Genomic DNA, 15,935 nt, shown 5'->3' with positions numbered 1-15,935 from the left:
TCATATATGTTCTTTTTGTTTACCTGGAGATAGAAAAAAAAAAAAAAAAAAAAAAAAAAAAAAAAAAAAAAAAAAAAAAAAGAATGTCAAAGTCCTTAAAAAAGAATAGTAAGGGGTAATCTCAGATATTAAAACATTATAATCATTAAAAGTTCAATACTGTCTAAAAAATAGGTTTTTAAAAATGCAATACTGTCAAAAGAAGAGAGATGAGTGAATGAAAAACAATAAAAATTACAAAAAGAGGCTGAGCATAGTGGCTCATATATGAATTTATTTTTTGTCTATGTCCTCCCACCAGAATATGAACTCAAGAGAGCATGGGGACTGTCAGGCTCTGTTCACTGTTGGGTCTCCAGCACCTAGGACGGTTCTTGGCACACAGTGGAGGCGCAGCATTGCTGAATGAATGTGATTAGAGATAAACTAGGAGGAAACAGAATTAAACATTTACCAAATCTCCACCTAAGCTCAGAAGTCTCAGAAGAAATCAAAGAGATCAATTAACCAATCTGATTAAAAATTTTAAATATCCTTGTTATTTTTCAACTTGAATTTTAATTTTTCTTGCAGAGATGGGGTCTCACTATGTTGCCCAGACTCCTGGGCTCAATCGATCCTCCTGCCTTGGCCTCCCAAATTGCTGGGATTACAGGCATGAGCCACTGTAACCAGCTCCTTGTTTTTTAAAAAAGAAAAATAAAAAGACTAGGAAATTTTCACTGTATAAAAAAATTATACAGAATTGTTTTTATCACTAGACTTTTGGGTGAAAAAAATTGTTATATACACGTGAAGTATTTTCCATAAGGTGAACCATAATGACTGTGCTTCTGGGGACAATATGGAAAACTGTTGATGCTTCATTCAGAGTGGAATTTTAACAGGCCACTCCATACAACCTGTCAACTAAAATGAAGATTTACTTTCTGAGGTGTCTGCCAGTCCTCATCCATTCAACCCTGTGTTCCTATCCACACTCCCAGGAGGAGGCCCTGGCAGCCACCTCTGTACCATATGTCCCACCCCCAAAGTCCCAAGTGACCGCACTAGGCACAGACCCCTGACACAAGCAGGTACTAACATTATCTCCCACTGAAATTTAACACTGGGGTTGAGAGACTGTGATCTCCTGAGTGGAGTCACTGGGCAGCCATCTGCCATTATGTATACTGGAAAACAAAACGGCTAGTCGGCTAGAAGACAAGGTCAGATCATATAGTGAGAGACGGACACACACAAGGCAGCCATCTTGGTCCCTAACAGTTTTCTGGTTCCCAATTCCATCCCATCTGATGCCTAACGCCATCTCCCGCTTTGGAAGATCATGAGATGCCTGTGTATTTGTACATGAGTAATATATAACTTTTCTTTTGCTTACATTCTTGAGGTACTATCTGTTACTTAAAACTTTTTAAAAATATATGTTACTATGGAACGTTAACAACTAAAACTAAAACACTAACAACTAAGAGCTAAGTCTGGACGTTTGGGATACAGATGATTATACACTTTCCTAGTACTTTTGTTTTCTTCACTGCAACTACAATTTTTTTAAAAGTTCTAAAATAGGCATGAAAATAGATTAGAAGGTTGCCAAAGTAACTGTGGTTACACTTGGTTAATCTGTGTTTTTTCTCTACTTTTACAACTTTCTATAATGCAAATGTTGCTCTTATGATTTTTCTTTTTTCTTTTTTGGAGATGGAGTCTCGCTCTGCTGCCCAGGCTGGAGTGCAGTGGCACGATCTTGGCCCACTTCAACCTCCACATCCTGGATTCAAGCGATTCTCCTGCCTCAGCCTTCTAAGTAACTAGGATTACAAGTGCGCTCCACCACGCCTGGCTAATTTTGTGTTTTTAGTAAAGACAAGATTTTACCACGTTGGTCTCAAACTCCTGACCTCAAGTGATCCACCCCCCTTGGCCTGCCAAAGTACTGGGATTACAGGAATGAGCCACCACACCCAGCCTTTGACTGACTGATTTTTTTTTTAAGAGGGAGTCTCACTCTGTTGCCTTGGCTGGACTGCAATGGTGCGATCTCCACTCACTGCAACCTCCATCTCCTGGGTTCAAGTGATTCTCCTGCCTCAGCTTCCCAAGTAGCTGGGAGTACAGGCGCCTGCCGCCATGCCGGCTAATTTTTATATTTTAGTAGAGACAGGGTTTCATCATGTTGGTAAGGCTGGTCTCGATCTCCTGACCTCAAATGATCTACCTCCTAAAGTACTGGGATTAGAGGTGTAAGCCACCACGCCTGGCCTGATTTTTTTTTTTTTTAATTATTCTTTTTCAGAAGATTCCATTCTGACTTTTGTCAAAAACAATTTAATAGCTTTAACAAGAATATTCAACTTTGGTTGCTAATATAGAGTAAATACACATTTGATACCAAAAATCAACTTTTCAATATTTACAAGGGAAGTTTTTTTCAGTTTAGACTGATACTTGTATGGAACTATATTAATTCTTATTTCATTTGGCTGCTTCTGAATCTACATTTTGAAGGAAAAATCATTATAAAACACCAGGCAGAAAAACTGCTGAAGTGTTTGGCAAACTGGTAAAGAGACTAGAAATCACACTTTAACGTCAGTTTTTGCTGTTGTAACTCTTTTAGTTTATCCTTTTCCACTAACTGCCTTCACATCTCTGTCGAAAATTGACCATACTTAAATGCGTTGATATGTGAACTCCGTCCTGTTCCAAGAGCCTGTATCTCTCTTAGGAATACAGGGAAAGGCTCTCTGGGAAAGCAGAGGCTGAGCTAGCTCTTGAAGCAAGACGAGGGTTTACCAGATGGATAAGAAAGAAAAGAGCGCTCTGGCAGAGAGAATAGTACAGGCAGGGTGATGACAGCACAGTGAACCAGATAGCCTCTGGGACAGCTTGTTACATGTAGCACTGCATTGTCTAATATGGTGGACGCTAATCACACATGGCTATCCGGTACTTGAAATGTGGCTACTCCACACTGAGACGTGCTGTAAGTGCAGAAATACATACCAGATTTCAAAGACTTGGTGCCAAAAAAGGAATGTAAGATTTCACTGATGATTATTTTTTACTGATTATATGTTGAAATGGCAATTTGGATATATCACTTTAAATCACATAATTAAAATTAATTTCACTTTTCACTTTTCTTAACATGTCTACTAGAAACTTAAAATTACACACATGACTCCCATCACATTTCTATTAGACAGTGAGAGTCTAGAGCATAAGAGCCAATCAGCCAGGAGATGTCTAATCAATTTTCTTTCTCCTTTCTACTCCTTTTGATGTCAGGAAAGCTCAGGTCCTAGCCAGACACAGTGACATGCATCTGTGGTCCCAGCTACTTAGGAGGCTGAGGCAAAACAGTAACTTGAGCTCAGAGTTTGAGGATGCAGTGAGCTAAGATCGCACCACTGCACTCCAGCCTGGGCAAAGGATGAGACCCCATCTCTCAGGACAAAATTTTAAAAAGAGTTTGGGCAAGGTGGCTCCCACCTGTAAGCTTAGAACTTCGGGAATCTGAGGAGGGTGGGTCACCTGAGGTCAGGAGTTCAAGACCAGCCTGGACAACATGGCAAAACCCTGTCTCTACTGAAAATATAAAAATTAGCTGGGTATGGTGGCACATGCCTGTAATCCCAGCTGCTCGGGAGGCTGAGGCAGGAGAATCGCTTGAACCCGGGAGGTGGAGGTTGCAGTGAGCCAAGATTGCGCCACTGTACACCACCCTGGGTGACAGAGTGAGACTCTATTNAAAAAAAAAAAAAAAAAAAAAAAAGTATGTCCTGCTAGCCTTATTCATGGATATAACATGCCAGTTATTTAATTACATATATAATACATATTAATTGAATATATAGAATTTAACATAGGTACACTGCCTGCCTTGTGATGATTTATAATAGCATATAGTTAATATTTACATTTGCTTCCAAAAATATCTTTGTATAAAAAAAGTCTCTAAACTTCAAAACTCAAATTCACCAAGGAAAGCATCTTCTAAATCTTATTGTGGTAAGCTCATTTTTCTAGACTGTTATTCTACATAAGGAACTTAATTTGACAGCTCCTATAACGACGCTATAAATTTTAAATTGAATGTGTTTTTTTACCTTAAACTCTTGTGATGGCAAAACTATTTTCCTCAAAGCTAATTGGTTATGTGGGTCTACAACAGTACTTAAATGTAACCCGGCTCCTTGAAAAAAAGTTCAGGTCCTAATCACCTCTCACTGAAGACCATTTCAATGTCCCTACTTACTGTACAAGTCTAACCTGCATTTTAGGATGACCCCTGGATGTGCCCTTGGATGCAGCAAACTGGGGATTTCACCTATACCTGACTTGTAATTTTCACCTTAACCTTTTTTGATAATCTTCCCTCTGCTGAGAATACCCTTTCCCAAACTCCTGCTTATCAAAATCTTACTAGATAACAATGGTATTATTATTAACTACCATTATTATCAAGACAAAAGGGCTCAAGATGAAAAGATAATAATGGTAATGAAGGTACAAAGTGAAGTATTTAGAGATAAAAACATTTTTTTTTTTTTGAGCCAGAATTTCACTCTTGTTGCCCAGGCCAGAGTGCAATGGCATGATCTCAGCTCACTACAACCTCTGCCTCCCAGGTTCAAGCCATTCTCCTGCCTCAGCCTCCTGAGTAGCTGGGATTATAGGCACATGCCACCATGTCTAGCTAACTTTTTGTATTTTCAGTAGAGACGGGTTTCACCATGTTGGCCAGGCTGGTTTTGAACTGCTGACCTCAGGTGATCTACCTGCCTTAGCCTCCCAAAATGTTAGGATTGCAGGTGTGAGCCACGGCGCCCAGCTGCTAGAAATAAAGACATTTTTTTAAATCCTGCTGGGACTTCAGGATCTGTATCAAGAACCTTTTCCTTTATGAAACTATTTCTAATGACTCCAAACCTTCAACAAACACACAGCCCTTCCCAGGCGTTACATGCTACGCATTACTCTAGGAGCTGGATAAACCAGACAATGAAGTATGAGGCCGCCTTTAGGAGTTCAGTCTCATGGGAGACAGCAACATAAGCCAACAAATACCATGGGGTGTGATTTAGGCTCTGACAGAGTTGAACACAGGGTCCTATGGGACCCATGACAAGTCCTAATCCAGGCTGGTACCAGGCTAGGTTAGGATGCAGGAAGCATCCTAAAAAGTGGTGTGAAAAGGCCCTGATGGCATGTTCCTCTTTTAAATACCCAAGACGCCTTTTACAGCTTCTCTTCTGGTTTCTGATTCTTTCAAATTGTCACATTCATTATTTACATATTCCACATTTGCAAATTTGCCTATTGCTAAAATTCACTGGTACTCCAAGGTCAAAATTCACTGTAGTTTCTCAGTCATTCACGAACATGCCCAGAGTGGTGAAAAATGTGGGTTGCCCAGTGTCATTTTCTCAGCTGAGGTAGAAGAAGGTGATGCCCAGCCTTCTTGTTTCATTCTAGAAGCTCTCCTACTATAAACAAATGTCCTTGTCATTGTCTATTTAGGGTCACACTTTCTACCTTTTTTGTTTTTTGTTGGTGACTTTGTTGTTTAAAATGGCGCCAAGCAGCCAGGCTCGGTGGCTCATGCCTGTAATCCTAGCACTTTAGGAGGCCGAGGCAGGCGGATCATTTGAGGTCAGGAGTTCGAGACCAGCCTGGCCAACATAGTGAAACCCCATTTCTACTAAAAATAAAAATAAAAATTAGCCGGGCATGGTGGTGCATGCCTATAGACCCAGTTACTCAGGAGGCTGAGGCAGGAGAATCGCTAGAATCCAGGAGGAGGAGATGCAGTGAGCCAAGATCGCACCGCTGTATATCATCCTGGGCGACAGAGTGAGGCTCTGTCTCAAAAAAAAAAAAAAAAAAAAAAAAAAAAAAAAAAAAAAAAAAAAAGTGGCCCCAAGCATTGTGCTGAAGAGCTGTCTAATGTACCTCAGTGCAAAAGGCTGTGATGTGCCTTACGGAGAAAACTTTACTCAGGCATGAGCTATGATGCTGTTGGCTATGAGTTCAATGTGAATGAGTAAACAGTATGTATTAAATAAAAACAGCAAAAACAAACAAGGTTGCATAATGATCAGTTCATGAAAATGTCATGACCCGAGGCTTGCAGGAACCTAACCCTGTATTTTCCCCTAGGAACAACAGTTCAGCGTTCCCTAATTTAGTGCTGGTGGCAACTTTATAGAACACAGCTACTGTAAATAACAAGAATCAACTGCACTTATATTTACTTTGAGGGTAGGATCTATCTTTGTCATTATTTTTTCTTTTGTGTGAATGCCTTGGCTCCAAAACTAAATAGAAACCATACAGTTTAACAAAGGCTGGATACTGAAACAAAACAATCTTACATAGCATTGACTTCATTTTATAGTTTCCAAAATGGCCAATGATGGTTTTCGCCAACATGCTTACCATTTTTGTTCTTCAGATTGGGGTCTGCTCCACTTCTTAAAAGCTTTAAGGCACACTGTTTATGGGCTCGGTAGGCTGCACAATGCAAGGGAGTATTTCCTAACTGATCCGAACAGTTAACATCAGGAGGATTGGGCCTGTTGAGCTAACAATTTTAAAAAATGCAATGCAGAATTATATATCAAAGATAGACTTTCTCTCATAATTCACAGGAAGGTGTATCAGCAGAGCCTGAAGAACAGCCAGGGCCCTTGGCATCTAGGCTGTTAGTGGTTTCTTGCTCACTAAACTAGCCAATCCTGCCACTCCCATGCTTATTCTCAGATGCCCTGAGATAGATCTCAGTCCTGTGTCCGGGTCTCACACTCCTCTGACAACAGACACTCTGCACCGTGCCAGCACCATCTCACACACCCCAGACATTAAGATCTCACAACCATTTACTTGCCCCTACCAACCTTGCAATTCGCACTTGTGACAGCAGAAGTCCAAATCAGTCTGCCAGTCTTTCAGGAGAGTTAAAACCATCAACGTTAAATGTGTAAATGTCAAGGTTCTACTGAATTTGTTGTTCCCAACTTATTGCTTTAGACACTTCTTTATATAGCCTCCATTTCACAAAATTTAAAAACCGTTTTAGGCCCTATACTTAGAAACCAAAGAGGCCTTTTCGAATGAGCCAAAATAACTTTAAAGCAAATGGCAGTGCTTCAGTCATGCATTCAGAACAAATTTAGAGTTTCATGTTTAATGAGACTGTGCAGGAATGAAAACTGGAAAGTAGGGCTTCTAAGGGGGAAAAAAAACAGGCAAATCTTTCAGTCTAATGTGGTATAAATGTTCCGAAATACTGTTCCTTCTTTGCATGGTACCTTCCAAGTATAGCATTCCTCCCAGAAACTACTGTTGAGTAAAACTAGAAAAACTTATTCCTTTATAGGGTCCTATTTATTGTTTCAATTGGCTTAATCACAAATAACTCTGTTTGTGTGTGTGTGTGTGCGCGCGCGCGTGCGCGTGTACACATTGTTCTTACACTATTTACTATGAAAAGTCAAATTCTTATCCATCAGGTTTTCAGGGGGATTGGGGCAGGTATAAATCAGAAATTCAGAAAGAAAAAAAAATACCATTTAAAATGTGTCCTGCTTAAACTGTCACCATGGTAAGTGTTTTTAGATATTTAGGAACTTTGGTTCTATTATTATGATCTCTGGAGTTTGGTGTTCCACAATTCAACTAAATTATGTACTTAACATTAAGTAAAAATTTTCCTGAAGTGTAAGGAAAAAATGCTTTTCGTCTTTTTGTGTTTGTTTGTGTTACCAGAGCTGTGAGTTCTGTGGTTCTGCCTTCTCTTGCTGCTGCTAAAAGTAATTCTTCAAGCTTTCTTTGTTGAGTCCTTTCTACAGCTGCAAAAGAAAAGTGCTTATTACCCCATTGCTAGTCAGGATCCAATTACAAATTCATTATAAAGTGACCACGATGAGAAAAATCAAAATGTTTTGGATTGTAATTCAAATTCAGTTAAAATTTATTGTTATTACCTTACAATTCAGATTATAGAGTTCCATTCACTTCAGGTTTGGATGGATTTGAGTTTTTAATTCAGAAGTCTTTAAGTATTTTACTCATGACAATAACCATCAAAACTAATTACGGATTATTTTTACATACTGAAATACTATTACATATCTGCCTTGGAAAGGTAGATAAGTGAAGTTCATACCTTCCAGAACCTTAGAATGTGAAAAATAACAATAAGAAATAGCACTGATAGAAAGACATACACGTCATATAAATATATGCAGACACATCAATTATAAACTGCTACATACAAATGTAAAATAAATGTATGTATGTATGTATGTATGTATGTATGTTGAGCTAAGGACTCACTCTATCACCCAGGCTGGAGTGCAGTGGCATGATCATAGCTCACTGCAGCATCAAACTCCTGGGCTCATACAATTCTCCTGCCTCAGCCTCCCAAGTAGCTGGGACCACAGGTGTGCCCCACTTTTATTTTTTGTAGAGATGGAGGTCTTACTATGTTGCCTAGGCTGGTCTCAAACTCCTGGCCTCAAGCAATCTTCCTGCACTGACTTTTCAAAGTGCTGGGATTACAGGCATAAGCCACCTTGTTCAGTCTATTTTTATTTCTTTAACAAATACCTTAGCACTTACTACATGCCAAGTGCTATTTAAAGCTCCTTAAAAATATTAACTCATTAAATTCTCATTAACTACTCTGAGGTTGGTGTTATTACATTGATTTTTACAGACAAAGGAACTGAGGCACCAAGAGGTTATGGAATTTAACCAAGGTCATACAACCAGAAGTGGAGGAACTGGGATGTGAACTCTAAGCAGGCTAGTTCCAGAGTCCATGCTCTTATCACTACGCTTCCTCTGAAGTCATGCTTCTAGGAAAACAGCAACTGGTAATCTAATTTGTGTAAGAGGTTGGAATATGTAAGTAAGATCTAATTTCTGCTAGATCTGAATTCTATATTTTAGTTTATAGAAAGGAAGTAATTTCAGAGAAAGGCTTGATGATCCCACTACATATACATCTACAATGTCCTGTGCAAAGGCTGCAAAGGAGGAACTATAAAAGGTTTTCTAGCTCATCCTGGCTAAAGTCAAGTCATGGACAGAGAAGCAGGTGGGGGAGCCAGGTGACTGGGGAAATAGTAATTACTATGTGCTAAATGCTGTTTAAGACTCTACACATACCATTACACTTAAACTACAAGTAACACATATATTGAATCCAGGAATTGCTGAAACCAGTTTACCTTTGTCTTATGAAATAACTAGGCTGGGTGCAGTGGCTCACACCTGTAATCCCAGCACTTTGGGAGGCCGAGATGGGTGGATCATGAGGTCAGGAGATCGAGACTATCCTGACAAACATGGTGAAACCTGTCTCTACTAAAAATACAAAAAGTAGCCAGTGTGGTGGCAGGTATCTGTAGTCCCAGCGACTTGGGAGGCTGAGGAGGGAGAATCACTTGAACACAAGAGGCGGAGGATGTAGTGAGCCGAGGTTGCACCACTGAACTCCAGCCTAGGCAACAGATCAAGACTCCATCTCAAAACAAAAAGAAATGACTAACATTGCTATATACCATTATCTTCTTTTCCTACATTTTTATTTTCACACCCAGACTCTCTACTTCAGAAGGCAGCCAAGCCTCTCTGTAGACTGTTCAGGGCTGCTGGGATGCACTGTCTTCAATCTTTCCTCCCACTGGTTCTATGGCTGCTGAACTATGAACTCTTTGAGAACAGTAACATCTCCTATACCTCTCGTACATCCCTCCACTACTGCGTGTATCACCCTGACCTGTCATCTACCCCCTCCATCATTCTTGAAGTCTACTTATGGTCTACTTATGGTGGGTTGCTCAAGGTACTTCCTGTAGTCTATCAATAATCCATTTAACACTCTATCCACAAATTATATTATGTGGGTAAGGTGCTCTCATTAGAGCAGAATCACTCAATTACGTCTCTACTTCTATTTCCCAGGCTAAGACCACATCAGCTGACAAATCATATTACCTATAAAGTCAATTAAGCCCTTTTCCTCATGCAGTTTGGGTTTTGAAATGTCTTAGAGCATGTCTTTACAACTGCCCTTATTAAATGTCAACTTGTCAGGCTAACCTAACATTCCAGTCTGTCAGGAAAACCTTAGTTCTGGGTTCTCTTCTTGTTATAATTTAAATGACAGGACCTAATCAAAGACAGTACCTCATCCTCCCTATTAGGTCACAAATAATTAAAGGGCAGGAACCACAGCTAATATGTGTTCCTAAATTCATGTAACACAGTGTCTGACAGAAGATGCTACCTGTTAATTTGCTTGTTCATTGACAAGGAGAGGGTTCATTATGAATGCAGAAACAAGTTAAGACACTGACCTTAAGAAGTCCGACAAGTAGACATTGTGTTTTCTTTTTAACTACATAACGAGTGAGAAGATTTTAGCTCTAAAGACTAATTGGGGTGATAAACAGCAGGATCTTGGTTTTTACGTAGATAAAAATATGGAAAAATTTAAATGAAGAAATCAACATCCTTTAAGTGCAAAATTATATTGTCTTTCTCCAAATTCCAAAGGAAAGAAACAAAGGGTATGTGTGAAATTGCAACTCTAATTCAGTATCTTTACTCATTTAGTAGAAAATTAAAGATCTCTTCTTGACATTAGAGAAACTACTAAAAAATAATTATAGCAAAGCCCTGGCCATTCAAAGGAAGATCCTTTTGTATGAGAGTCTCCAAGTACCAAAACGTTTTTGTTTTAAATTACTTTAGAGAAAGTCTGAGTTATTGCAGACTCATGGTTTCTTAAATGTAAATTACTCTTTGACATTCATAACAATGAAGCTCAACCATCAAGAAATTACTGTTGCCTGCTATACTGCAATGAAGTCCTCAAGAAAACTGAGAAGGCCAGACACAGTGTCTCACACCTGTAATCCTAGCATTTTGGGAGGCCAAGATGGGAGGATCACTTGAGGCCAAAAGTTCAAGACCAGCCTGGGCAACATAGTGAGACTCCTATCTCTAAAAAAAAAAGAAAAAAAAAAGAGAGAGAGAGCCAGGCGCAGTGGCTCTTGCCTGCAATTCCAGCACTTTGGAAGGCCAAAGTGGATGGATCACTTGAGGTCAGGAGTTCAAGACCAGCCTGACCAACATGGTGAAATGCCATCTCTACTAAAAATACAAAAAATTACCCAGGCATGGTGGCAAGCACCTGTAATCCCAGTTACTCAGGAGGCTGAGGCAGGAGAATAACTTGAACCCAGGAGGCAGAGGTTGCAGTGAACCGAGATGATGCCACTGTATTCCAGCCTGGGTGAAAAGAAAACTGAGCCAGCCAGAGCTATCTTCCCCAACATAAGCGACTCTCAAAAGCAATACCTCTTACAGCTTGCACTGACACCTCTTATTGTCTGGCACTTCTGTATTCCTTGTTATAGGTCATCAGCCTATTAGCCATATTCCCTACGTCTTTATTTTTCTACTTTTAATTTTGTTGAGTATTTGAAAAACAGATATTTTCTGAGACACAAAAAAACAGATTGGCAAGGTGGGGGGTCTCATTCTGTTGCCTGAACCGGAGTACAACAGCATAATCAGGGCTCATTGCAGCCTCAAGCTCCTAGGCTCAAATGATCCTCCTGCCTCAGCCTCCCAAGTAGCTGAGACTACAGGTGCACACCACCATACCCACCTAATTTTTAATTTTTTAATATTTTTTATAGAGGTGGGAGTTTCACTACGTTGCCCAGGCTAGTCTCAAACACCCAACCTCAAGTGATCCTCTTCCCTCAGTCTCCTAAAGTGCTAAAGTTACAGGCGTGAGCCACCGCACCCAGCCTGAAAAACAGATTTTTAAAACTTGCCATAATTTTGTACAAATTAAGAGTTTAAACATTTTAAGGGAAGAAACTATCATATAGGTGCTTATGTGTCTCATCAGTGACTCTCAGATCGCATTACCATTAGAGCATCGGCTGGTTATCCTCTATTTTGTCCTCTTTCTCAGAAGCCATTTTTAGTCATAATCTGAACCTTGGTTACAATGAAAGTAAATGCTGTTTATGTTCACATCCACGATATTTACCTTCAAGCATGCTTCTGATTTCTTCGGCATGAGTAACTTCTTTAGCTGTCTGTCCACTCCCATTAACAACAGTAGCATCAGCATTATATTCTAAGAGAAGCATTACCAATTCCTACAAATCAGAGAATTTATTTTTCACTACTATTAAGCTAAGATTTTATTGCATTACCACCCTTTTCCAAATTACTAACTACAAGAGAGTCTCCACAATAGAAAAAGTGCCATGTGAGAATCTTTATATCACGTTATGTCTATAATAAGTGATTTAACTAATTGTGATAATACTTGACAATTGCCCAAACAATTGCCAATCCACAATTAATACATAGTCAACTTCTAGAATTGATTTTTTAAGTAAATTATCTGGCTGTTCTACCAAAATAATTCATGTGGTCAAATTAGATGTATTTATTTAGAGCCACTATGTAAATTATAGAAGGAAGTACATCCACTGAACATCATTCCTCTAAGGCCTGCTGAGAATTATAATTTCTGCCCAACAGGCCAAGATTTTTTTTTAATTAATCTTGATATTTAGACAAAATAAAGCATTATTTTCTAAAGTAATACACCATTATTGACTGATAGGAAACACCATTATTGAAGGAATGGTTTATAATGAAGCATTATAATTAAGCATTAGGTAAGCATGACGATATCCTGAAGTCAATATTCAACGGTAGATAATACACCACATCTTTTTATTTAAGTGTCTAGCTGCTCTTTTAGAAATTTCAAATCAATTGATAATGTACATATGTGCAGTATCACTGGGTCAGTTACATGACTTAACAAGACAGCAGAAATGGAGGAACAGAATTTCTAATATTGCAGAGAGCATTAGAAATTTGAAGTTTGATTATCTTAAGATACACAGCACCTAGGGAGAAGATGATGGACAGCTTGCTCTTCAGTCTTGCACTAAGGGAGGCTGAAAAACAGTGCTGTTCTAACTTCCAGACTGACAGTGCCTGTAAACTAGGAAGTGATATCCTGTGTCGCTACATGTTATGCTGTTCTAGGAATTTCATCTTTCCTTTGGGCCACAACATACATTTCCTACATTATTTTGAAACGTTTTCTTAGCAAAAAAAAAAAAAAAGTTTAAATAAAATCTAAAAAACATAAACAGGCAAAAAATACATATAGTTACTATCCTCATCATTTTATGACCACTAGAAACATTTTGGTGCATTTACTAATCATTTTCCCCATGTATAAATTTGAGTTTTCATAACAAAATTTTACTTACATGCCACAATTGTTTCATACATATAACATTTCCCAGTACAGTATATAGTGTTTACAAACACATTTTTCATATTTGAATATCATTCTATAAAACATACTACCACATTTTAAATATAAGGAAATTTTAAAAATATCCTAATATTTTAATAAAGTGAATTCTTATAAAATATCTTAACATTTCCTATCATCTTAAAGGTAACATTTTGGGATTCATGTTTTCATACTTTACATAAATAGTTCATATAAGTTAAAGAAAGTAGAACAACCCACAGAATGAGAAAAAAAGTTTATAAATGAAGATTTACAATTCAACAAAAAGACAACCCAATTAAAAATGGGCAAAGATAACAATGAACAATCCAAAAAGGGAAACTAAGAAAAACAATTCTATTTATAGTAGCATCAAAAGGAATAAAATGCTTAGAAATAAACTTAACCATGAAGACAAAAGGCTTATACACAAAAGACTCAGCACAAAACGCTACTGAAGGAAATTTAAAATGACATAAATAAATGGGAAAACATCCTACAATCATGGATGGAAAGTCTTAATATTGTTAAGAGGAGAATATTACCCAAAGCTATCTACAGATTCAGTGCAATCCCTATCAAATACCAACGACATTTTTATAGAAGCAGAAAGTCCCATGTTAAAATTCATATAGAATTTCAAGGCACCCCAAACAGCCAAAATAATATTTAAAAGAAGAACAAAGTTAGAGATACATCTTGATTTCCAAACTTACTACAAAGCTACCATAATCAAAACAATGTGGTACTGGCATAAAGATAGACATACAGACAAACAGAACAGAATAGAGAGCCCAGAAATAAACTCTCATATATATGGTCAAATAATTTTTGACATAAGTGCCAAGACAGTTTTAATGAAGAAAAGACAATCTTTTCAAAAAATGGTACTGGGAATGTCCACATGCAGAAGAATGAAGTTAAACCCATAGCTTACCCATATATAAAAACTAACTCGATAGGTCAAATATGTCAAAACTAAAACTATTAGAAGAAAAAAAAATACCAAGAAAGCTTCATAAGACCTGATTTAGCAATGATTTCTTAGATATGACACTAAAAGCCAAGGCAAAAAATGAAAAAATAGTGTTCTGCCTACTTCCGGACGAGCAAGAAGACTTGTGCTCTGGTTCTCTGACGTCGCCAGCAGCATGGCCCCCAAAGGCCAGTCTCCATTCTCACCTCAAAAGAAGAAACCGAGACCACCTGCTGCTCTGGGACTGGAGGAGACATTGGCCTCTGCAGGCTTGCCGAAGAAGGGAGAAAAAGAACAGCAAGAAGCAATTGAACACACTGATGAAGTACAAAATGAAATAGACAGACTTAATGAACAAGCCAGTGAGGAGATTTTGAAAGGAGAACAGAAATGTAACAAACTTCGCCAACCATTTTTTCAGAAAAGGTTAGAATTGATTGCCAAAATTTTTGGGTAACAACATTTGTCAGCCATCCACAAGCGTCTGCTCTGCTTGGGGAGGAAGACGAAGAGGCACTGCATTATTTGACCAGAGTTGAAGTGACAGAATTTGAAGATATTAAATCAGGTTACAGAATAGATTTTTATTTTGATGAAAATCCTTACTTTAAAAATAAAGTTCTCTCCAAAGAATTTCATCTGAATGAGTGGTGATCTATTGTCAAAGTCCACCGAAATCAAATGGCAATCTGGAAAGGATTTGATGAAACATTCAAGTCAAACGCAGAATAAAGCCAGCAGGAAGAGGCAGCATGAGGAACCAGAAGGCTTCTTTACCTCGTTTACTGACCATTCTGATGCAGGGGCTGATGAGTTAGGAGTGGTCATCAAAGATGATATTTGGCCAAACCCATTACAGTACTACCTGGTTCCTGATATGGATGATGAAGAAGGAGAAGGAGAAGATGATGATTATGATGAAGAGGAGGCAGGATTAGAAGATATTGATGAAGAAGGAAATGAGGGTGAAGGTGAAGATGACGACGATGATGATGAAGGGGAGGAAGGAGAGGAGGAAGGAGAAGATAACTAATCGAACACTGATGGATTCCAACCTTCCTTTTTTAAAATTTTTTCCAAACCCTGGGAGCAAGTTGAAGTCTTTTTTTTTTTTCCCCTCTTGTGCTCAGTCACCCTGTTTTTGAGGTCTCTTTTCTCTACACCATGGTTCTCAATTTATTTTGGGGGAAATATCTTGAGCAGAATACAATGGGAAAAGAGTCTCTACCCCTTTCTGTTTGAAATTCATTTTTATCCCTTGCTGTCTGAACAAAAACTTCATGGAATCAACACCACCGAGCTCTGTGGAAAAAAAGAAAAACTTGCTCCCTTCACTCTGCTGGAAGCTGGAGGGTGCAGGCCCCTGGGTAGTACTGCATGGAATTCTAGCTTTTTTCCTCCTTTCTCTGTATACCGGGCTCAGAGAGTACACTGTGTCTCCATGTGAATATGGACACTTAGCATTTACCAACATGTATCTGTCTACTTTCTCTTGTTCAAAAAAAAGAAAAGAAAACTTTAAAAAATGGGGCTATAGAAGGTCAGCAAAGGCTGGGTTTGAGATGTTTGGGTGGGTTAAGTGGGCAT

General features: G+C 38.6%; 1 protein-coding gene and 1 pseudogene across 4 annotated transcripts in view; one reads left to right on the top strand and one right to left on the bottom strand.

Annotated features, from left to right (window-relative positions):
• The window catches only part of OSBPL1A (oxysterol binding protein like 1A), a 244,758-nt gene that overhangs the window by 165,735 nt on the left and 63,088 nt on the right, over positions 1–15,935 (bottom strand). For 2 of the 3 annotated variants that reach the window (XM_017498470.1, XM_037727959.1), the window contains 3 exons: positions 12,092–12,203; positions 7,774–7,859; positions 6,448–6,592 (listed from right to left, as the gene is read on the bottom strand). In XM_017498470.1, the coding sequence (XP_017353959.1) occupies positions 6,448–6,592; positions 7,774–7,859; positions 12,092–12,203 (343 nt within the window). The remainder of the gene's footprint in view (positions 1–6,447; positions 6,593–7,773; positions 7,860–12,091; positions 12,204–15,935) is intronic. The other variant, XM_017498487.1, reaches the window with a different exon arrangement.
• LOC108282540 lies at positions 14,500–15,845 on the top strand (annotated as a pseudogene). The gene has a single exon (XR_001816466.2). The product of XR_001816466.2 is annotated as a protein SET-like (transcript).

This window comes from Cebus imitator, unplaced genomic scaffold (assembly GCF_001604975.1).
Source record: "Cebus imitator isolate Cc_AM_T3 unplaced genomic scaffold, Cebus_imitator-1.0 Scaffold12, whole genome shotgun sequence".
In the NCBI taxonomy this organism is placed as follows: domain Eukaryota; kingdom Metazoa; phylum Chordata; class Mammalia; order Primates; family Cebidae; genus Cebus; species Cebus imitator.
This window is presented reverse-complemented; position numbering and strand designations above follow the sequence as displayed.